The following is a 23,693-nucleotide window of genomic DNA, read 5'->3' as shown; positions in this document are numbered from 1 at the left end:
AAGAAATAAAAACTTTGAGGTTCGCCGATGACATTGTAATTCTATCAGAGACAGCAAAGGACTTGGAAGAGCAGTTGAACGGAATGGATGGTGTCTTGAAAGGAGGATATAAGATGAACATCAACAAAAGCAAAACGAGGATAATGGAATGTAGTCGAAATAAGTCGGGTGATGTTGAGGGTATTAGATTAGGAAATGAGACACTTAAAGTAGTAAAGGAGTTTTGCTATTTGGGGAGCAAATTAACTGATGATGGTCGTAGTAGAGAGGATATAAAATGTAGACTGGCAATGGCAAGGAAAGCGTTCCTGAAGAAGAGAAATTTGTTAACATCGAGTATAGATTTAAGTGTCAGGAAGTCATTTCTGAAAGTATTTGTATGGAGTGTAGCCATATATGGAAGTGAAACATGGACGGTAAATAGTTTGGACAAGAATAGAATAGAAGCTTTCGAAATGTGGTGCTACAGACGAATGCTGAAGATTAGATGGGTAGATCACATAACTAATGAGGATGTATTGAATAGGATTGGGGAGAAGAGAAGTTTGTGGCACAACTTGACCAGAAGAAGGGATCGGTTGGTAGGACATGTTCTGAGGCATCAAGGGATCACCAATTTAGTATTGGAGGGCAGAGTGGAGGGTAAAAATCGTAGAGGGAGACCAAGAGATGAATACCCTAAGCAGATTCAGAAGGATGTAGGTTGCAGTAGGTACTGGGAGATGAAGAAGCTTGCACAGGATAGAATAGCATGGAGCTGCATCAAACCAGTCTCAGGGCTGAAGACCACAACAAAAACAACAACATGGACCAAATCCAGTGTCGCATCCAGCCTAACTGAAATTAGCCAACAATGTGACCAAGACCACACAGACATGGTGATAGAAAAGAAAGGCCGCTGTAATCGACCAGATAGGTCAATGTGTAGGCAGTCGCGGGAGTCTGGTGGGGAAAATAGATTTTACAAGGATGAGTACATATGCGCAGCTGTTCTCAAGTTACTCTGAGACCAAAGGAGAAGATTTCTATCGTCGAGGAATCTAGAAAAAGGTGGAACGTTTCAGTTTTTGCAGAGACTTGTTAACTATGTTGGAATACTCTGTGGTAGAATTTTATACAGAAGAATAGAAAAACTTGTAGAAGCCGACCCCTCGGGGAAGATCAGTTTGGATTCCGGAGAAATTTAGGAGCACGCGAGGCAATACTGACCCTACGTCTTGTCTTGGAAGATAGGTTACAGAAAGGCAAACTTGCATTTATAGCGTTTGTAGATTTAAAGAAAGCTTTTGACAATGTTGACTGGGATACTCTTTCAAAATGTGAAGGCAGCAGGTGTAAAATACGGGGAGCGAAAGGCTATTTACACTTTGTAGAGGATACAGACGGCAGTAATAAGAGTCGAGGGGCATGAAAGTAAAGCGGTGATTGAGAAGGGAACAAGACAGGGTTGTAGTCTACCCCCGACGTTATTAAATCCGTACACTGAGCAAAAACTAAAGGAAACCAAAGGAAATTTTGGAGTGGGAATTAAAATCCCTGGAGAAGAAATAAAAGCCTTGCGGTTTGTCGACGACATACTAATTCTGTCAGAGGTAGCAGAGAACTTGGAAGAGCAGTTGAACGGAAATGACATTGTCTTGAAAGGAGGATATAAGATGATCATCAATTAAAGTAAAACAAGGATAGTAGGATGTAGTCGAATTACGTCAGGTGGTGCTAAGGGTATTATATTAGGAAACGAGACACTTAAATTAGTAAATGAGTTTTGCTATTTGAGGAGAAAATAAGTGATGATGGTCGAAGTAGAGAGGATATAAAATGTAGACTGGCTACGGCAAGTAAAACATTTCTGAAGAACATAAATTTGTTAACATCGACTATACGTTTAAGCGTTAAGAATTCTTTTCTAAAGGTATTTGTCTGCGTGTACGCAAGTCAAACATGGACGATAAACAGTTTAGACAGTAAGAAAATAGAAGCTTTTTAATGTGGTGCTACAAAAGAATGTTTAAGACTGGATGGGTAGATCAAGTAAGTAATGAGAAAGTACTGACTAGAATTGGAGAGACAAGAAATTTGTGACACAACTTCACCAAAAGAAGGGATCGGTTGATAGGGTGCATTCTGAGACATCAAGGGATCACCAATTTAGTACTGATGGGAAGAGAGGGCGGTAAAAATCGTAGAGGGAGACCAAGAGATGAATACAGTAAGCAGATTCAGAGAGATGTAGATTCAATAGTTGTTCGGAGGTGAGGTGGCTCCCACAGAACGGAGTAGCATAGGGAGCTGCATTGAACTTAGGACTGAAGATCATAACAGTAACAACATATTTATGTCACTTTGAGGTGTAGCACTGTTATTTGCCTGCCATAATAATGTAACTTACTTTTTGATGTCCCCTCATATGTACAATTTAAACGTTCTGTCACGTTTTCGAATGTTCCGTGCAATGACCGCTATAGTCCCTGGCAGTTCACTCACTCTGAACGTAGGAGACGGGAAAGAGTGAAAGCTGGATCTGAGATTCCTTGAAATTGGAACTTCTCGGCTAGGGCTGCACTCACAATGGCACCGACATCGGTGGAGTCCGATCGAAATCGGCCGACAGCAACTCAGAACGTCAGTACGTTCGCGATCACAACGCAGACGATGAGATAACCCGGCTATACACTCATAGACTTCGGACGACAACCGATGAAATCTATGGACTTAAGTAGCATCTTTGTTGGAAAGCACAAATAAGCAAGATCTTTAGTGGAAATTTTAGGCGTAAATTATAACCTCAACAAGTAATTTGTTCAGATGAACAGTGCAGCATATCTTACGCTTAAAGATATTGTAGTGAATCATTTCTGGGTTGTGGTTGGTGGGAATTAGCTATCTATGGATTATTATTACTGCTTATTGGTGCTTTAAAGCATAGATGATGGTGATTTTTTGTTATGCATTGAAGTACCAAAGAGATATGCAAACAGGCAGAATACGGCGCTGCAGTCGGCAACGCCTATATAAGACGACGAGTGCCTGATGCAGATGTTAGATCGGTTACTGCTGCTACAATGGAAGGTTATCAATACTTAAGTGAGTTTGAAGGTGGCGTTATAGTCGGCACACGAGCGATGGGACAAAGAGACTTCGAGGTAGCGATGAAGTCAAGATTTTTCCCGTACGACCATTTCACGAGTGTACCGTGAATATCAGGAATCCGGTAAAACATCAAGTCTCCGACATCGCTGCGGCCGGAAAAAGATCCTGCAAGAACGGGACAGAATTCCAACCCTTCCGCAAATTGCTGCAGATTTCAATGCTGGACCATCAAAGAGTGTCAGCGTGCGAACCATTCAACGAAGCATCGTCGATATTGGCTTTCGGCAAACTCGTGTACCATTGATGACTGCATGACACAAAGCTTTACGCCTCCCCTGGGCTCGTCAACACCGACATTGGACTGTTGATGACTGGAAACATTTTGTCTGGTCGGACGAGTCTCGTTTCAAATTGTATCGTGTGGACGGAGGTGTATGGGTATGGAGACAACCTCATGAATCCAAGAACCCTGCATGTCAGCAGGGGACTGTTCAAACTGCTGGAGGCTGTGTACTTGTGTGGGGCATGTGTAGTTGGAATGATATGGGATCCCTGACAGGTCTAGATACGACTCTGACAGGTGTCACGTACGTAAGCATTTGTCTGATTACCTGGATACATTCACTTCCATTGTGCATTCCGACAGACTTGGACAGTTCCAGCAGGACAATGCGACACCTCATACGTCCAGAATTACTACAGAGTGGCTCCATGAACACTCTTCTGAGTTTCAACACCTCCGCTGGCAACCAAACTCCCAAGTTATGAACATTATTGAGCATGTGTGGGATGCCTTGCAATGTTCTGTTCAAAAGAGATCTCCACCCCCTCGTACTCTTACGAATTTATGGACAGCCCTGCAGAGTTCATGGTGTCAATTCCCTCCAGCACTACTTCAGACATTAGTCAAGTGCACGTCACATCGTGTTGCTGTACTTCTGCGTACTCACGATGGCCCTACACGATATTAGGCGGGTGTACCAGTTTCTTCGGCTCTTCAGTGTATGAGGTGTGTGCGTGGTGAGTAGTAGCAATGAGAGGATGGACAACTTTTTGTTTCTTCAGAATTGTAATTGGCATTGTACATTGAATTCTCCGTCATGGCCCAGCCCTGCCACACTGTTACCGCTGTGGAATGAATCGCGTCCGGCCAAACACTTGGTACTGTGGTCACGCAATCCACGCACAGTACTCGTGGATGGCTTTCCACGCCACTTAGGGACGCCATCCACGGTACTGTTGAATGAGATACGCTTCCTATAATGCTATCGACCCGCCAATGGGAGGACTGGATGCCGGTCACGTGACTCACGGAGGGCAGGTCAGCGAGAAAAAGCCACTGCGGACGGCTCACCCTCTCGCCTGTCAGCTTCGCTGCTCCCCGGGCGTGTCTAAGAGCCCCCCCCCCCCCCACCCCCTTATGAGGGCGAGGTGCCTCGCACTCCAGATGAGGCAGCCTCCTGTTGCCGTAGAAATGATCACAAGATCAGTGGCCCTTAGGAATAGGCGATGGGAAATAAACCTCCCTGGTTCTAACTTACGTGTTTTTACTCACATAGGAACTCGAGAATACACCCCAGACGCCCAACTACCGCCCCCAAATCCATCCTGACTCCAGAGGTCGTTTGCAAGTCTGGTATATCTGTTTGCATTGTTTAGCGCTTTTGGTATTCAGGGAATCTTATTCTAAAATGTACTTTTGTGTTTCACACATACGCTAGACGATAGTCATTGAAGGGTAACTGACATATGCCTCTTTTGCTGATTGTATCTGAAGTTGTACAGGGTGCCTGTAATGTTGCTTTTCATTGTCGCCACAAATCATCTAGAGTATATCATACAACGTTTCTGTCTTCGTCTCAGGTATTCATAAAACTGGTTTGGTTATTCTAGTATTTGAGTAAAGAGTATTCAGGACTCTCCATGTTCTTTTAGAAACAGATACAACTCATTCACATGCATTCGGTATCTTTTCTATACCAAAAGCCACGATTAGGCACCCGTTTCCAAACATGGAGGCCTCTTGGCATCCATTCCGCCCAAGGAGGTTCAGATAGACTCTAACCTCGTCGATAGCACACACAGCTGGCAAAACTGCAACACCTATCAGAGGGCTCTCAGGAGGCTTTTCTGTGCGGCCTTTGTTTTTACTCTGCAGACAGTAGCTGTGCTGAGTTTAGAGGTCAACATTCATTCTAGGGTACAAACATGTCCCACAGACGTGTGTACTCACTCCTGTTCAACAGCATTGCCCATTACAATAGGTTCGACTTGTGGTCCTGCGGGAAGCTGGATGACGCGTCGACGGAATTCTGCACCTGTTGGGTCCAGTACATCGGCGGCGAGTAGTAGTCTGTGATACATTCCCTCGTCTGTGCAGTACAGATGGACGTGAAGATCGACAGACTGATCGAACAGCGGTGGCCAACCGAACATCATTCATGTTACACTTGATTTCTCCATCGGAACGGTCGGCTTGTAGCGGATAAAGATCACGTGTGTCTCTGGCCAGACTACCGCTAATACGATGACACTACCAAGCACGGGCACTCCGGTGTCTCGAAACAGTCTACTCGAGAGTGGAATGGCGCTCTGTTGGCTTCATTGATGAGAGTAGTTTCTGTGTGTATACGAGTGATGCGCGTACAAGTGTACAGCTTAGACCCGTTGTGCGGCCTATTCCGGAGTGCGTGCACGCACGACACATAGGTCCCACTCCACGCCTCATGATGTGAGGAGCCGTCAGATGCAACTCGCGATCAAAGTTGCTGTGTCTGCTGAATAAAGTAACGAGTACCCATTTCGCTGGACAGGCTGTTATCTATGCGCAACAGCCATTTACTCGACAGGAAAGCGATGTGATTTTTCAGCAGGACAATGCACATTCACATACAGCTACTGCTACATAAGGTGCACAGTAACTGTCCCATCCAGCAAGATGACCCTATCTCTCTCCAAACGAACACGTATGGAACACGATGAAGTGGGAACTTACTCGTACTCAAGAGCCTCCAAGAGCCACTGCGGAATCGTACCAAAGGGTGCAAGATACTTGAGACACTGCACTGTAGAATGTCATTCGGCACCTTTATGATCCTTTGTACGCGACAATACACACCTGTGTTCCCGCCAGAGAGCGGTATACAGTCTGCTCATGAGACTGTTTGGACGCCCCATAGTATGACATGTGTGTCTCATTCAGTCTGAATTTGGTATCACATACTCCTACAGTGATAAACAATCTGTCCCCTCACTTGTTAATTAACTGACCTTGTCCTTATGGGTCTTGCATTTGCTGACCTATCCTCTTTATTCACGGGAACGACTGACGAAGGGCATCGGACCCATTGTGACCAAGCTGTGAGCCGATGTCATCAGGCAACCTTCGGAGGTTAGGTCTGACATGATGGGATCCCACAAGGCTCTGCCCTTGCGCCCCTTCTTTTCAGCCTTTACATCGCTGACATGCCTGCAACCAAATCGCGCAAATTTGGTTATGCTGACGACTGGGCTCTGGCAACAGCCCACAGAAATATAGAAACGGCCGAAGATATCCTTACGAGTGACCTAGGGATTCTCAACGAGTACTTTAGAAAATGGAGGCTACAACCTAGTGCTACAAAGACGGAAGTATTTGTCTTCCATTTGAACAACAAAATGGCCAACAGAGAACTACATTATATCTAGACGGGAAAATACAAAATCACAAAACACACCCAAAGTACCTTGGGGTTACCCTAGATAGGACACTAACATTCAAAGAACACCTGACGAAAACTGCAGCGAAACTTAAAACACGCAACAACATATTGCAGAAGCTCTGCGGCACCACCTGGGGCTACACAGCATCTACCTTAAGAACATCCGCACTTGGCTTGGTGTATCCAGTGGCAGAATACTGTGCCACAGGGTGGCTCAACAGCAAGCACACACACTTGGTAGATAGCCAACTTACTGCAACAATGCGTATTATATTAGGCACAATCAGGCAAACTCCTACAGTGTGGCTGCCCGTTCTCAGTAACATAGCCCTTCCTAACCTGCGCCGGGAACATGCTCTGCTTAGAGAATTTTAAAAAATCATGACCAACCCTAATTAAAAATCGATGAAGATACTAACGACATCCAAGGAAACCGACTTCGGTCCAGGCATCCTCCACTAAAGACCGCACAGGCGCTGCACCAAACCAACTTTAAAATAAATGACCGATGCGAAGAGGAATGGGAGAGCAGAACAGCAGTAAACTGCCACAGTATGCCATGCATCTTTAGTAAACCAAAAGGATTTGATTGCCCTCGCAAAGTTTGGTCAACTCTTAATCGCATCAGAACCAACTGTGGGAGATGCGCCGACTCCTTACACAGATGGGGTAAACTTCCTTCGACCGCTTGCGACTGTGGCGCTGAGAGACAGACGGTCAAACACATCGTGCAGGAATGCCCACTAAGGGAATATGAGGGTGACCCACAGGATTTCCTAATGGTGACCCAAGAGGCTATCGAATATATATCATCTAAGCTGGACGTTTGTTTGTGATTGCTCTTCTGCGAGTGTAAATTTACAATTGGTGGTGTTCTTATATACAAACTGTTATTTATTGCTCTGTTTATACATGTGATTTTTTTTAATAATCGTGTTGCGCCTGTAATTTTTACTGTGATGTTATGAGCCATACGCTAAATAAATAAAATAAATAGGTCTGACAGTCGTTGTTGGTCGGGAGGGGGTATGACAATAACCCGTTTTCCCGCTGTCCCCCCTTACCTGTGGTGGCTGGTCTGTCGTCTTACCTGCTGGGCGACTTGGCCTTCTTGACGGGCGAGGAGGCAAGCCACATCTGGAAGAGCTCCGACGTGACAGAGTTTCGCTTGCTACGCGGGATGACGCCGTCGCCACCACCGCCTCCGCTACTGCCCCCGGACCCGCCGTGCGGCGCCGCCTCCAGCGACGCCGTCGACGGGCTGCGCGTCTCCACCGACAGCTCCGCCCCCGCCGCCGCCACCTCCGCCACCGCCGCGGCCAGCATCGGCGGCAGCGTGTCCGGCACGCAGCCGCTGCCACTGGGGCTGCCGCCGGTGATGGGCGTGGAGCCGGGGGCGGCGTCGGGGGAGTTGGCGGCGCCGGGGGCGTGCCTGGAGGCGAGTCGTTGCAGGAGCGCCGGGTCGGCGCGCTCCGCCAGCCACCGCTCCACCGCCGCTGGGTTCCGGTCCAGCAGCGCCCACAGCTCGGCGTCGGCGTCGGGGGGCGTCGCGGCGGATCCAGCCACCTCCGACGCCGCCCCCGACGCTACCGCCGTCGCCGCCATATCTGGCGCCGTGCAGGCTTCCGCGGACGGCGTCCGCTCGTCCGGCGAACGGCTTTCGGCAGCCACCGCGGAGTTTGACGTCACTACACAGGCCTCGAGCTTGTGTGCTAACCTTAGGCTTTTGCTGCAGCTCCTTCTCTCCTAGTTCTTACTGCCCAACAAGTTATGCGAAAAAATGTGTGTACACTTATGAGGATTATGCGCCGGAATCAGATTAAAAGTCTATGTCTCGACAGAGCCTTGTATTTCCTTACACTTGATATATAAACAAAATTCTTCACCAAAGAATGAATACCACTTGTCTGCAAATGAAACTACTTTTTACTGCTGAATACATCAGCTAGTTTTGCCTGTGAGCTGTACAGTGATGGTGTTACTTTCACTACTGTGCTAAATTAAACCAATCGAAAAAGAATATTCGGATCCTACAATGACTTAACCAAAATTGATAATATTTTTAAACTCCTCGCAGTCAATATTTTTTCAGCACTTCACCACGAGTAAAATCACAGTTGGTTCTTTGGTTTGCAATAATATGTTGCTATTTACACGTAGAGGTTTTATTCAGTATAGTCCATCACCCAACATCAGAGTTTCTCATTGTTCCAGATGTTAAGTGAACATTGTAAAACTTAACGCGTGTCTGCCTCAGAAGGAGCAATCGCCTTCACTGCTTTGTTCGGCCGTTTACACCGCGGAAGCGTCTGTGTTTCCTCACCCGGCGCACGAGCTTGTACATGAAGGTGCGGATCAACATCTTCGGAGGACATCACGCGGGCAGCGTCTGCTGCTGTTGGAAGCGGCCGCGGTCCAGTCGTAGGGTGCGGTGTCGCCAGGGCAGAGCGGACGCTCACAGGGCAGTGGCAAGGCGCCGAGACGCCGCCGACGCTAACAAAGACGCCGCCCCCAGGAGACGGTTGGGGTCGCCCGGCCGCCCTGGACCGCCGCTCAGCGCCCAGTCGTCAGCCGCCATGATCTCCCCTCCTGCCAACACAAGACAATAGACCACTGTGAGAGCATCTGGCAGGTAATCGAGGAAATACAACATCTACGTCAATAGGATACAGTACTGATAGTTTTATTTCACAACTCAGTGTCTTGTTGTGGACCAGTGTGCGATTTGTGCTTTTACCAGTAGGGGGGATGTCTTAGGGGGGTACTATAATTATATATGTTACTAGCTTGGACCGTGGCGTTACCCATGGTCAAACATTTATTTATAAACAGATGTTAATGCCAAAACTTAGTATTCACGCGTATGCCCTGTCAGAAAAGCTATCCCTTGTTATATCTTTAAAAATACACTATAGGTAAAGCTTATTTACAAAATCATCTACATACAGGTAAACGAGGGGAATTAAAAAAGTAAAGGCACATTTGTGAAAAGCTGTACTTATTGTGATGATAGAAAACTGAAACATGCGTTATTTTTCTACGTAACCTCCCTGGAGTTCAATGCAGTTTCCCCGACGTTTTACGAGTTTTTTTTTATTTCATCAGAAAATACGTTTTTCGGTTGCATCTGTAACCAATTTTGCACCGCAGCAATGACGTCTTCATCACTTTCAAATCTTCTTCCCTGTTGTGCTTCCGGTAAGGGTCCAAACATGTGAAAATCGCTTGGAGCCAGGTCTGGACTGTATGGTGGATGTTCCAGCACCTCGAATCTCAACTCCTTTATTGCGTCGGCTGTCCGTTTGGCAGAATGTGGGCGAGCGTTATCTTGCTGCAGGATGACACCTCTTCACAGTTTTCCACGACGTTTGGATCTCAATGCAGGTTTTAGTTTCGTACGCAACACATCACAGCCACCATACAATAGAGACCTGGCTCTGAAGTCTCGTTTACGCTGGGGCGACGTCTTACAACATTGTGGCATGCTACCGAAATATGGCGTGCGTCGTCTTGTAGCATGCTACAACAGGCAACATCTTGCGGCATATGTTGCATGCGGCAGGTTAACTTATACTTTTATTTTTTTTAACTCTTTTAGCACCACTTTTAGTATCCTGACTGTCAGAGTTTGTACACGTAATGCACTGCTCTTAAGGAAATCAGAAATTTTGCTTTGTTTGAATGACATCCTGAAATTCCGTAGTTCTTACAGGCCCGGAAGCATTCTGCTCACTAATGAAGTTACTGAAGCGGGAACGTGTGAAGATCGCCGTGTGTTTGGCGGACGCGAGGCAACGAACGAACGGCACCAATTAATTTGGAATACGCGAGCTGGGGAGCCTGTGTTAAGCTCCACCCACGTGGTTCGCGGCTAGCGAAGTCAGACTGTCCGATCCCGTCTGGTAGGTACCGTTGCTCACTTCGCACTACTTTGTACTTTCGTCCCAGGCGCTTTAGTCCGCACCATACTGTTACCAAAAGGTGGCCTAACGGTAAATGTTCGCACAGGTACCGGGCGGTCACCACCCTGCGTCAGGGCCCGGGGTGGGAATTTGAGCCCCCAGCTCACCCAACTCTGCGGTACGACTGCTGCAGTATGACTGCCACACTACTTCCCTCGCAAGCTCGCAAGTAAACAGATGACGCACCTTAGACGAAAGCAACAATGACAACATGAGAATGATGATTTAGTGCTAAATGTTTTGAAATGCTGAACTACTACATAGCAGTTTTTCAAAATTAATAAGCAAACATATTAATAGTATTAATAGTAATACTGTATTGAAAACTTTCAGTGTTCGGATCCACAAATTTAAATTATATGTGTAGTTTTACTCCAGTGCGTGGGAAATAAACATCCTAGGTTGGGATGCATAAACTAAAACCAGAGGAGGGGATGGTCTGATGCAGAGGGGGGGGGGGGGAAATTCCCTCCATCCCCCCCTGCAAATCGCACACTGTTGTGGACTAGGAGACGTTTTCAGAAAGGTACAGTATTTGGTCAGAAGTATACTGTAAGCTACTTATGTAAACCGCTAGTTCGCTGGTCTACAGTGGGGGCTATTTCTGTTTGTAGGTGTAAGCTACACGTCGTAACCTTATCGATGATAATGGACTGAATCGAACCATATTAAGTAGCGAATTGCATCCACACTTGGCAAATATCTGCGGTTAAGCTACCATCAAAAGACAATTTTTTTACAATAAAATTTACACGGTCGCCAACAGCCCAAGCCCTTCCTAACATGCAAGAATGACTGAACTGGAATTAATTAAAATTTGGAATTCAATGGAAACAAATGAAGTAGCAGGACACACAGTATTATCCTTTACGGCATATTTATTCGTTAATAAAGATTTAGAAATAGCGTGCACATCCTATGGGTACACTTAGCTGGTCCCTGAACATGAACTAGATTAATCAATTTTCGATAAGTGAAATTATATTGTAAAATTTAACTGTTGTGATTAATGGAAAAGGTGAGGAATGGGAAACTGGAAACATCCTCTCAATCATTTAATCTAGATTCACACGACAGAGAAAGATCACAGAAATAACCGACCACCTTTACAAACATGCACTGATTTCCAAAGAGGTTTATTTCCGTTGCAAGATTTGGTCTGCGTAAGTACATGAGATGAGAAGCCGTGCCGCCCACGTGCAAAGAACGCAGTTCGCCACGTGGTGAATTGGGTCACACATTCATGGTTTCAAAGCAGAATTTGAGTGGAAAGCACAAATACAAGAAGCGTTTCTTTCCTTAGGGAACGACTGTAAAATGAATTTGTCACTACAATGGAAAACTAAATATCCATGGCAGAAACCTTCCGATGATTCAAGGTACACGTGGTCCGTTAAGAATTAAACCATTACAAAATTTCGCCTTAAGTCACGAAAATCCGATGTTTCAACGAATTTATCTCGCACAAAACAGATTAAATTAGCACTGGAAAAACCTATCGCTATGCAGTAGGAAGCGGAAACGTACATGTTTTACCAAACCCGTAGTACAATACGAACACAAGCATATACTATCACCAAGAAACCACAAAAAATAAAAAAATAAAAAGACACTCACGCAAAACACACAATTAGTCTCACGTTGGCACGAGATATAAGTTCACTAGCTGTTCCTAATCATGTTCAATAGAGGATACTCCACACGACGATGTCCCAAAGGAACAAAGCCAATTTCCTCCACAACTATTTTTAAACACGATCATGACCTATTATTAACCAATTGTACCACAGTCCGAGCAGAAATTAGTAAGGTTTCAGTTAGGCTGAAAGACTTAAATATTCCAACGAATTTAACATAGGAAAATCGCGATTAACACTACCTCCTACTTTGTCATTAGTACTAGAAGCCTTACTTAGGAGCTGCGAACCGTACTCACCAACAGCCTGGAGAAGAGTGCCTGCTCTGCAAAAAGCTCCTAGCAACCCCCTGGCTGAGACGGAGCGATCGTTTCTGCCACCAAACTGACAAACACACAAATCTCGGAACGAAAGGGATGAACCTCGGATGAACCTCTATGCTCAGGTAAGCAATTCTAAGTTGGTGAGCCTGTGAACCCTGCCAAACGACAGGCACTCATCTTCTGCTCCCAGCAGACAACAACCAACTAGCTTCCACCACAAAATAAGCCCGAAAAGATACGTAAAACACCCATTCACTCACATTCATTCAACCACACATAAGGTAACATAACGGAGGGGCATGATAAATATGACTCATGATTTCAGTTAGAACATAAAATTAGAATACATTGAACTACTAGTGCAAGGCAGCATTTGCTTGCATTTTACGTTGGATATATAGTGAATTACTTTCAGTTCCACTGCTCAGTCTTTCTGGGAGAGTTAATAAGCAAAATCGCAATTACGCAGTGGATCAAATGAGATGTAACTGAATCATATGAGGCAAACATGTATGAAAAGACTCGACACAGACGTTTCAATACGGACACCGACTACTGGACATAAATCTGGTTGTGACCGCCCTTCGCCTTTATGATGGCTTGAACTCTGCTGGTGACGCTTTCAGTAAAGAGTGTGAATGTCTGTGGAGGAACTGTAGCCCATTCTTTCCCATGAGCCGAAACCACAGAAGGTAGTTGTGTTGGACGCTGGATTCTGGTGCGTAGTCTAACACATTGAAACGTCTCTGTGAAGTCGTTTCATAAGACGCTTGTCGAATTCGGCACAACTTATTCATTTTACTACCTGAGAAGCACAGAGAACCGACTCGTGGAGATAACATCTTGGACCTACTGATAACAAGCAGACAGGGAATCAGTGATCATAAGGCCGTTGCAGCATCCCTAAATATGGAAGTTAATAGGAATATTAAAAAAGGAAGGAAGGTTTATCTGTTTAGTAAGAGTAATAGAAGGCAGATTTCAGACTACCTAGCAGATCAAAACGAAAATTTCTGTTCCGACACTGACAATGTTGAGCGTTTATGGAAAAAGTTCAAGGCAATCGTAAAATGCGTTTCAGACAGGTACGTGCCGAGTAAAACTATGAGGGACGGGAAAAACCCACCGTGGTTCAACAACAAAGTTAGGAAACTACTGCGAAAGCAAAAAGAGCTTCACTCCAAGTTTAAACGCAGCCAAAACCTCTCAGACAAACAGAAGTTAAACGATGTCAAAGTTAGCGTAAGGAAGGCTATGCGTGAAGCGCTCAGTGAATTCGAAACTAAAATTCTATGTACCGACTTGACAGAAAATCCTAGGAAGTTCTGGTCTTACGTTAAATCAGCAAGTGGATCGAAACAGCATATCCAAACACTCCGGGATGATGATAGCATTGAAACAGAGGATGACACGCGTAAAGCTGAAATACTAGACACCTTTTTCCAAAGCTGTTTCACAGAGGAAGACCGCACTGCAGTTCCGTCTCTAAATCCTCGCACAAACGAAAAAATGGCTGACATCGAAATAAGTGTCCAAGGAATAGAAAAACAACTGGAATCACTCAACAGAGGAAAGTCCACTGGACCTGACGGGATACCAATTCGATTCTACACAGAGTACGCGAAAGAACTTGCCCCCCTTCTAACAGCCGTGTACCGCAAGTCTCTAGAGGAACGGAAGGTTCCAAATGATTGGAAAAGAGCACAGGTAGTCCCAGTCTTCAAGAAGGGTCGTCGAGCAGATGCGCAAAACTATAGACCTATATCTCTGACGTCGATCTGTTGCAGAATTTTAGAATATGTTTTTTGCTCGCGTATCACGTCGTTTTTGGAAACCCAGAATCTACTCTCTAGGAATCAAAACGGATTCCGGAAACAGCGATCGTGTGAGACACAACTCGCTTTATTTGTTCATGAGACCCAGAAAACATTAGATACATGCTCCCAGGTAGATGCTATTTTCCTTAACTTCCGGAAAGCGTTCGATACAGTTCCGCACTGTCGCCTGATAAACAAAGTAAGAGCCTACGGAATATCAGACCAGCTGTGTGGCTGGATTGAAGAGTTTTTAGCAAACAGAACACAGCAATGGAGAGACGTCTACAGACGTTAAGGTAACCTCTGGCGTGCCACAGGGGAGTGTTATGGGACCATTGCTTTTCACAATATATATAAATGACCTAGTAGATAGTGTCGGAAGTTCCATGCGGCTTTTCGCGGATGATGCTGCAGTATACAGAAAAGTTGCAGCATTAGAAAATTGTAGCGAAATGCAGGAAGATCTGCAGCGGATAGTCACTTGGTGCAGGGAGTGGCAACTGACCATTAACATAGATAAATGTAATGTATTGCGAATACATAGCAAGAAAAATCCTTTATTGTATGATTATATGATAGCGGAACAAACACTGGTAGCAGTTACTTCTATAAAATATCTGGGAGTATGCGTGCGGAACGATTTGAAGTGGAATGATCATATAAAATTAATTGTTGGTAAGGCGGGTACCAGGTTGAGATTCATTGGGAGAGTCCTTAGAAAATGTTGTCCATCAACAAAGGAGGTGGCTTACAAAACACCCGTTCGACCTATACTTGAGTATTGCTCATCAGTGTGGGATCCGTACCAGATCGGGTTGACGGAGGAGATAGAGAAGATCCAAAGAAGAGCGGCGCGTTTCGTCACAGGGTTATTTGGTAAGCGTGATAGCGTTACGGAGATGTTTAGCAAACTCAAGTGGCAGACTCTGCAAGAGAGGCGCTCTGCATCGCGGTGTAGCTTGCTCGCCAGGTTTCGAGAGGGTGCTTTTCTGGATGAGGTATCGAATATATTGCTTCCCCCTACTTATACCTCCCTAGGAGATCACGAATGTAAAATTAGAGAGATTCGAGCGCGCACGGAGGCTTTCCGGCAGTCGTTCTTCCCGCGAACCATACGCGACTGGAACAGAAAAGGGAGGTAATGACAGTGGCACGTAAAGTGCCCTCCGTCACACACCGTTGGGTGGCTTGCGGCGTATAAATGTAGATGTAGATGTAGATTTTTAGCTCAACTCATGAACTCTTCCAGAAAGACTGAGCACTCAGATAAGGCCTATTGAATATTATATGTGTGTTTTAATGTGGGGTTTCGGTTTTGTTTTGTGGGAAACGCTGAGTTGATCATCGTCTGCTGGGAGCAGACGATGTTGCTTCTCGTTCGAAGGAGAGCACAGGATGACCAACTCAGGTTTCCAATACCTGAACAGAGAGGTTACCCATCTTAGTCGAAGGCTGTTTTTGTGTGTGAGGTTGGTGACGGAGGGCTACCCCTCTGGTAGCTTCCGCTGCACGGGGAGCTAGGTAATCTCGAAAGAGAAAGCGGCACTCTTTGGTGAACGCTTGGTGAGTACTGATCGTAGCTCTTAAAGGGAGTTTCAGGTGGTAGGAAGCAGGCTGAGTTAGGACTTCGTTATGTTTAACTGCTGAACTTCTTCTTGGCTCTGAGCACTATGGGACTTAACATCTATGGTCATCAGTCCCCTAGAACTTAGAACTACTTAAATCTAACTAACCTAAGGACAGCACACAACACCCAGTCATCACGAGGCAGAGAAAATCCCTGACCCCGCCGGGAATCGAACCCGGGATCCCGGAACTTCTTCTTAACTGAAGCGTGTGAAGCGAGTTATTTTCCCGAATGTGCCATAATTATATTGCTTTAAATAGGCGATTTTTGAGTGTTTGACTTAAAAGTGTGGAAGTTACTTCGTTCATTTTGGACATCGATGAAGTAAATTTCAAACAGTAAATCTGATTAGGAAAAGCTGGTTAGGATCACCTCCTCCGTACGTGAGTGTAATACTGTGTCGAAGCTAGTATGATTTTTAATGATTTTAATCTTATATTTTGTGGAAGTTGCTTTTGTCTTTGTGTGTCGATTTTGTGCCACGTGTTTGGTAATCAATGACCCTTCTGGTCCGCCACGGCACCGCAATAGGCTTTATTTTAACAGTTTGCTTGTTTAATGAGCTATATTTTCTGCAAGAATATCTGTTCTTTAGTGCGCTTTCTACAAAGCAGCACAAAAGTTTGATTCGGAATGCACTATGTGCTCTAGTTCGGCCGTTTGCAAGCAGCAGACGCAGTTAGTATGTTGAATAATTAGCGCACAACCTCGTGCATTGCTTAAACCTCTGTCCAGAATAGTGGATGCGTAGAATCGTACTGCGAATCTCACTGAGGTATTTTTATGGTATGAATGCAAAGGAGATGATAGTATCATTGTCTCCCACCCCCGTTTTCTGTGTTTTTCTTGCTGTAGTTAAACTGTGCTCTGTTACATTCTCGCGTAATTTTTACTTAAATATTTCTAGGCAGGCACCAGTTACGTGTAGTTAGGATGTGCAACCAAATACTTAGCTACAATAAATAATCTACGTGAAAGACAAATTCTGTGGTGATCTTACCCACGTACTCCGATTTACAATCCTGAATTAATCAAGTTGCTCCATGCACGGCATGGAGTGCTATTTATCTGGTTACTTAAAGTAATTTGCATACATGTAATTAAATTATTAAAGTAATTAATCTAGTAATTTTCCAGCTCCGTTTTTTTCTAAATGGTTAGGAAGGGCTTGGGCTGGTGGCGACCCTGAATTTTTGAATTTTTATCATTATTTGTGTGAGAGAAGCAGCTAGAAATGCGAGATAACGTATACGGCTCGATGAGAAACGTCGTAAAGATAGTAATACGTTACAACATCCCAAAGAAAAAAAAAGTGGTTCAAATTGCTCTGAGCACTATTGGACTTAACTTTGGAGGTCATCAGTCCCCTAGACTTAGAACTACTTAAACCTAACTAACCTAAGGACATCACACACATCCATGCCCAAGGCAGGATTCGAATCTGCGACCGCAGCAGCAGCACGGTTCCAGACTGACGCTCCTAGAACCGCTCGGTCACAGCGGCTGGCGTGAGGAAAGAGTTCACAGGTGAACAGCCTGATGTTAGTGTCCAATGCGCACAATATTTCGGCAAGCGACCACGTTAGCATCATCATGTGCGCTGAGGAACTGACCGCCGAGGCGCCGGCGTCGGGCTTTTATCTCTTCCCCCCTCCAGTTATTCCGAACGCAGTCCACGCCCAGGCACGGAACTTCCAGCGTACGTTTCGTTCGCGACCGCGCCCAGGGGGGCGTGTCGGCGTAGTCTTTGTATCCCTGCCAGTTCTCGAAGTCAGTTTGTGACACCTATTTCCGACCTATTTGGAACCGGTATCGATATTTCTATGTTAATTGTGGGGAAGCCCCACAGCTATGGAAGTAGCCTGGAGGAGTGGGAAAGGTGTGGTTGGCGCGCAAGTGATGGGTAAAGAGTCTGGGCTAAGCAGTGGTGTGGCTAACACCTCGCTAGCAGTAGGGGATTATTGTGGCCCATATTCTTGGAGTTTTGAGGCCAGAAGAGCTTAAGAGAAGTATTTATGTGCCTCGGATGCTGTATTTGGTGATAATACGACATTATCATGGCATGGTTTTTGGCCCTATAAAATATAATTCCGACAGCGAGAAGATCAGTAATAGGCCGAGGCCAACAGTACTGCCATGACTGCATCACCTCCAAGTTAACAGCCACTGATAATTACGCCACCAGTACCAACAGCCTTCCACTAAATTATTTATATTTTACACTCTGTAAATGGACTAGGTATTTGTGAAATTCGGTTGATTTTAATAACAATCGTGGTGTTGCTAAAAACATACACCATTGGTTATCCCAAATTACAAACCTGGTCAGAAATGGTATCCTAGTGAATTTAATTCCGATTGTGCTTATTAATTATGGAAAGACTTATTCGGCACCCGTAAAAATAATTATGATTGCTTTCTAACTTATACTGTTCGAAGTTCAGTTTTATAGTTTGATTAATACTCCATTGCCAATGCAATTTTAAATTGCCTTAAATAATTTGCCTTACTTGAAAAGCTGCCTAAAAGTAGTAAAGTTAATTTGAAATGAAAAAGATTATTTATTGTTGCATTTAGCTCTTTGATCCGAATTACACAGTTTTATCAGTGGTCATTTCATGAGAAAGTGGTTGAACTTGAATTTAATGTTGTGCTGGCATTTGCATAGCCAATTACAATTTGAGTAGGTTAAAAGACTGCTTATCAAAGCACGTTTGTTATTCAAGAATGGATTGTTTTTTGTGCTTTATTTAATTAATAATTAAAGACAAGAATAGTTACCATTTCTGACATAAACTAGTGTAGTTTTGTTTATGAGCATGTTTCTTCAAACAATGAAAGTTAAAGGCTCTCATATACTAGGCTAGTTAGTTAATGAATCAATGCAAAGGCTCCTTAAGAGCTTCCTTAATTGCTTCAAACCGAGCTTAAGAAAGAAATATTTACTGTGTTAGCTATTCTAATGGAAGTTGGTTAATGCACAGGCATATAGACCCTGTACTAAGCAATAAAGTTACAGAGTATGATAATTAACTGACTCCTTGATTTAAATCAAAATCATTTCATGCTCATCCCTGTTTAGTATTGCTACTTCTTTCATGTGTGTTGTTGACTGGTTTTATCAACTGCTGCATCTAGTTCATTTAAAGTATGTGTTTTTGAGAGGCATATGTTAGTGTCTGCTATCTCATTGGCCATTTGTTTGTCTGACTTCCAAGTCAGCAGTACGTTTACCTCCAATGTTAGATTACTGCGTTGTAGTGTGAACAGATATAAAGAAAGAGTTAAGTGTGTGTGTCAAAGTTAGCCTGAGCACTGCCCTCTGCTTTCTTATATTTCCTGACACAAGAATGCCTAATTAGACTGACGACCGATATTAATATGTAATGTTACAACTTGCTTTTGTGCCAGGAGAACGTCTGTACCTGACCCATTCGTTTAATATTGTTCATACTCTGCCGGAGTGCTTCGGAAACGAATCCCAGTTTGATTTTTCTGTGTCCATTAGGTTATTTCACGGTCACAACTTCTCAAAAATTCCCCGCAGAGTTAGAACGTTAGTATCGTTTCTCATTTAACATGACCGGTGTTAGCGTTACAAGTTCGTGGTGGGATGTGTTCTTTCTCCTTTTAGTCAGATTCAACACAGGTTTCCAGGCCTTACTATGGATGCAACCGCTATCTCAGCTGATCAGCGGTTACGGTACACGAATCTCAATAGGTTCTTTAATCATACAGTTCCAGTATTTGGACCTCTGTGTCAGAGCCGTGGTCTGGTCGTAATTCATTCTGTGTAATTACGAGAGGTAGTGTTCAGCAACCGCCGACTTGTAAGGCTGCTGCAGTCTGGTGTGCCGTTGATGTTCTTGGCAACGATCTACGAAAGTACGCATCGTCTGGCCTATGTAAGTCATGCCACATTCGCAAGGGATCTGTTAGACTCCAGGTTTCTGTAGTCTTAGATCTCATGGCCAGGCAGCTGCATGGGGACCGTGTCTCAGTTATTGAGAGAGGACTCAACTTTGCACCAACTCCTAAATCCGCACCTATTACGGATATCATTAGTGCAGTGGAACAGCAAGCTGCACGACTTCCACCTGAAGCAGCTGAAGAAGTACGTCGCGAAACCTGTTGTGCTCTCACGCAAACTAAACCTGTGAGACCAAACATCTCTAGTAGGGAGAGGGCGGCCATACGGGAGCTACCAGTCGACAAAGACAGCGCAACTGTGATCTTATCTCATGAAGAATACAATGAGAAAATGCGGGACTTGGTAGAAGACAGCGTATATCGGAAGATCAACACTGATCCTACCAAGAGAGTGGAGAGGAAAACCAGGGCTCTTCTCAGGGAATCCGGCTTACAACACGATGTTGTGAAGAAGCCACGACAGAGAGCATGTGTTCTACCGAGGCTTTACGGACTTCCAAAGGCCCAAAGGCCTTTGCGCCCGATTGTCAGCAACATTGGTGCTCTGATGTACTCACTTGCAAAATACCTGAAGGAGATGCTTAGCCCTGACGTCGGAAAATGTCCACATCATATTAGAAACTCTTTGGATTTTGATGGGCGTCTTAACAACTTCGGACTTCGTGCTTTGGGCATCCTTGTGAGTTTCGATGTTGTCTATCTCTTTACAGGAGTGTCTTTGCACGAATCCTTAGAATTTATTAGTCAGAAATTTGACGCAGAGACGACCAACCTTTATAGGCACGTCCTGACGTCGACATACTTTCTATTGTAAGGTGGATACTACGAACAGACGGAAGGATTAGCCATGGGGAGTCCACTTTCACCAGTCGTCGCCAACTTTTTCATGGAACGTTTCGAGGCGGAAGCCTTGCATTCTGCGCAGCGAAAACCTACCTGTTTCTTCCGCTATGTTGACAACAAAAAATTGGTTCAAATGGCTCTGAGGACTATGGGACTTAACTTCTGAGGTCATCAGTACCCTACAACTTAGAACTACTTAAACCTAACCCACCCTAGGACATCACACACATCCATGCCGGAGGCAGGATTCGAACCTGCAACCGTAGCGGTCGTGCGATTCCAGACTGTAGCGCCTAGAACCGCTCGGCCACTCCGGCCGGCTGTTGACAACACCTTTGTCATATGGCCACATGGTTGAGACAAAATCAATGGTTTCCTCGTATATCTAACTTCCATACGCCAGAACATCAAGTTTACCATGGAAGTCGAAGTGGATGGAATGCTTCCCTTTCTGAATGTCCTGGTTAAAATAAGAGCAGAAGGCATACTGGGCCACAGGGTGTACCGCAAGAAGACGCACACTGACCTTTACTTACATGCAAACAGCTGCCACCATCTAACAGTCCTCAAAACTGGTTCACAGGGCCCGTGCCCTGTCTGACAATGAGAGCCTTAACCAAGAACTTGAACATCTGAGGTCGCCTGCCGCAGTGGCCGAGCGGTTCTATGCGCTTCAGTCCGGAACCGCGCTGCTACTACGGTCGCAGGTTCGAATCATGCCTCGGGCATGCATGTGTGTGATGTCGTTAGGTTAGTTAGGTTTCAGTAGTTCTCAGTCTAGGGGACTGATGACCTCAGATATTAAGCCCCATAGTGCTTAGAGCCATTTGAACCATTTTTGAACCATCTGACGTTGGTTTTCCGGAAAACGGCTTCACAGAGAAGCATATTGGGAGAACTCTAGGTCCCACACCGACTGTACAAGCGGGGGTAACAAAAGAGGAACCTCACCAGGATGAGGTATAACATTTGTTCCGTTCTGTGGTGCTTTACCGGGAAGGATAGGTCGAATTCTTCAAAAACATCAAGTGAATACTGTCTTCCGCACACAAATTAAGACACAGGCACTGCTTGGTAATGTCAAGCACGATCCAGGACTACGGACATCCGGAGTCTACCAGATCCCCTGGAATGTGGCATGACTTACATACGTCAAACGGTGCGTAGTATCGAAGATCTTCTCCAAGAACATCAATGGCACACGAGACTGCAGCAGCCTAGCAAGTCGGCGGTTGCTGAACGTTGCCTCTCGGAATTATACATGATGAATTACGACCAGACGAAGGTTCTGACACAGACGTCCAAATACTGAGACTGTGTCATTAAAGAATCTAGCGAGATTCAAGTACGGGAACCGCTGATCAATCAAGCTAGTGGTTATATCCTTAGTAAGGCCTGGGAACCCACTTTGAATCTGATTAAAAGGAGGAAGAAGATATCGCACCACGAAGTGACTTCGAGAACAGGCAGAGATACTAAGAAGACTACGCCCCTGGGTGCGTACCGCGAACGGAACGGATGCTGGACGCTCCGCATCTGGGCGCGGATCGCGTATGGAACACCTGGAGCGGGGATGGACACGTGATGATGGAAACGTGGTCACTTGCCGAAATATTGTGCCTGTTGGACACTAACACCCGGTTATTCACCCGTGAACTCTTTCGTCATGAAGTACGCCGGGAGAAATTGAAGAATCACACATCTCAAATTAGTTCCATTGGGTTCAGGTCGGGGCTCTCAGCCAGGTGAGGCTATATCAGGATTGTTATTGTCCACAATCCATTGCCTCAAAATTGGAAATTTGTGGTAATGCCTTATGGGACCAAACTGATGAGGTCATCGGTCACTAAGCTTACACACTACTTAATCTAACTTAAACTAACTTACGCTAAAGACGACACACACACCCATGCCCGAGGGAGGACTCGAACGTCCAACGGGGGGAACCGCGCGGACCGCAACAAGACGCTTCCATTGGCTTAGAGATGCTGTTTTGTTACAGGGTGCACTGTCATGCTGACAAATAATCATGTCCAAAATGTTCCTCCTCTGTGCACAGTAGAAAATGCTCTGAAATGTGTCCATATCTTTCCACATTCAGTGCGTTCTCAAGCGCAATAACGAGACCACATCTGACCAAGGGGAACACTCGCATACTGTAACACCACCTCAGCTATACTTCTGTGTTGGCACTACACATGATGGCAAGTGATGTTCTGCAGGCATTCGCCAACCTAAACTCTCACACTGTACTGCTGCAGGATGTTGCGTGATTCATCACTTTCCAGTCATCCATTGCGCAGTTGCACCGCTGCTAATGCCATCTCAACCAGCACCTGGCATTGATTACAGAAATGGGTGGCTTATGACGAGCTCCAGACCATTGTACCTCATTCGTTTTAATTCCCTACACACAATCATTGTGCTAACTGGGCTGTTGGTTCCACTTTCGAAATCTGTAGTGATTTAGTTACGCTGACTGTTTGCTACTTTTTACAAGCACTGTCCGTCTTTCGGTTTGTGGGATCTACGTCGTCTTAGTTGAGCTGTGGTTATCCTTTCGCTTTTCTACTTTATAGCCGCATCACCGACAGTCAATCTGGGCAGCTTTTACAGGGGTAGAACTGTTCCAGATGATGTACCCATATGCAGCCAGTGACTAGTCCACATTGGAAGTCAGTGAGTTTTCCTGACCGACCCATTCTGCGATTACTGCTTCTAAACTGACACTACAGTATTCCCCGCTTCCTTCTACATTGGCAG

At 45.1% G+C, this 23,693-nt stretch overlaps 1 protein-coding gene and 1 long non-coding RNA gene across 2 annotated transcripts in view; both read right to left on the bottom strand.

The window, feature by feature from the left end:
- The window catches only part of LOC126176335 (cGMP-specific 3',5'-cyclic phosphodiesterase), a gene marked incomplete at its 3' end in the record, with an annotated part of 587,168 nt that extends 579,127 nt beyond the window's left edge, over positions 1 to 8,041 (bottom strand). Inside the window, exon 1 of the mRNA XM_049923487.1 lies at positions 7,882 to 8,041. Within this exon, the coding sequence (XP_049779444.1) occupies positions 7,882 to 7,928 (47 nt within the window). The remainder of the gene's footprint in view (positions 1 to 7,881) is intronic.
- Positions 8,042 to 8,363: 322 nt separating this feature from the next.
- The window catches only part of LOC126175138 (uncharacterized), an 875,426-nt gene continuing 860,096 nt past the window's right edge, over positions 8,364 to 23,693 (bottom strand). The window contains exon 5 of the long non-coding RNA XR_007535529.1: positions 8,364 to 9,380. This is a non-coding gene — a long non-coding RNA (uncharacterized LOC126175138). The remainder of the gene's footprint in view (positions 9,381 to 23,693) is intronic.

This window comes from Schistocerca cancellata, chromosome 3, assembly GCF_023864275.1.
Source record: "Schistocerca cancellata isolate TAMUIC-IGC-003103 chromosome 3, iqSchCanc2.1, whole genome shotgun sequence".
NCBI lineage: Eukaryota > Metazoa > Arthropoda > Insecta > Orthoptera > Acrididae > Schistocerca > Schistocerca cancellata.
Note: the sequence above shows the minus strand (reverse complement) of the source record. Positions and strands in the feature narration are given on the sequence as shown.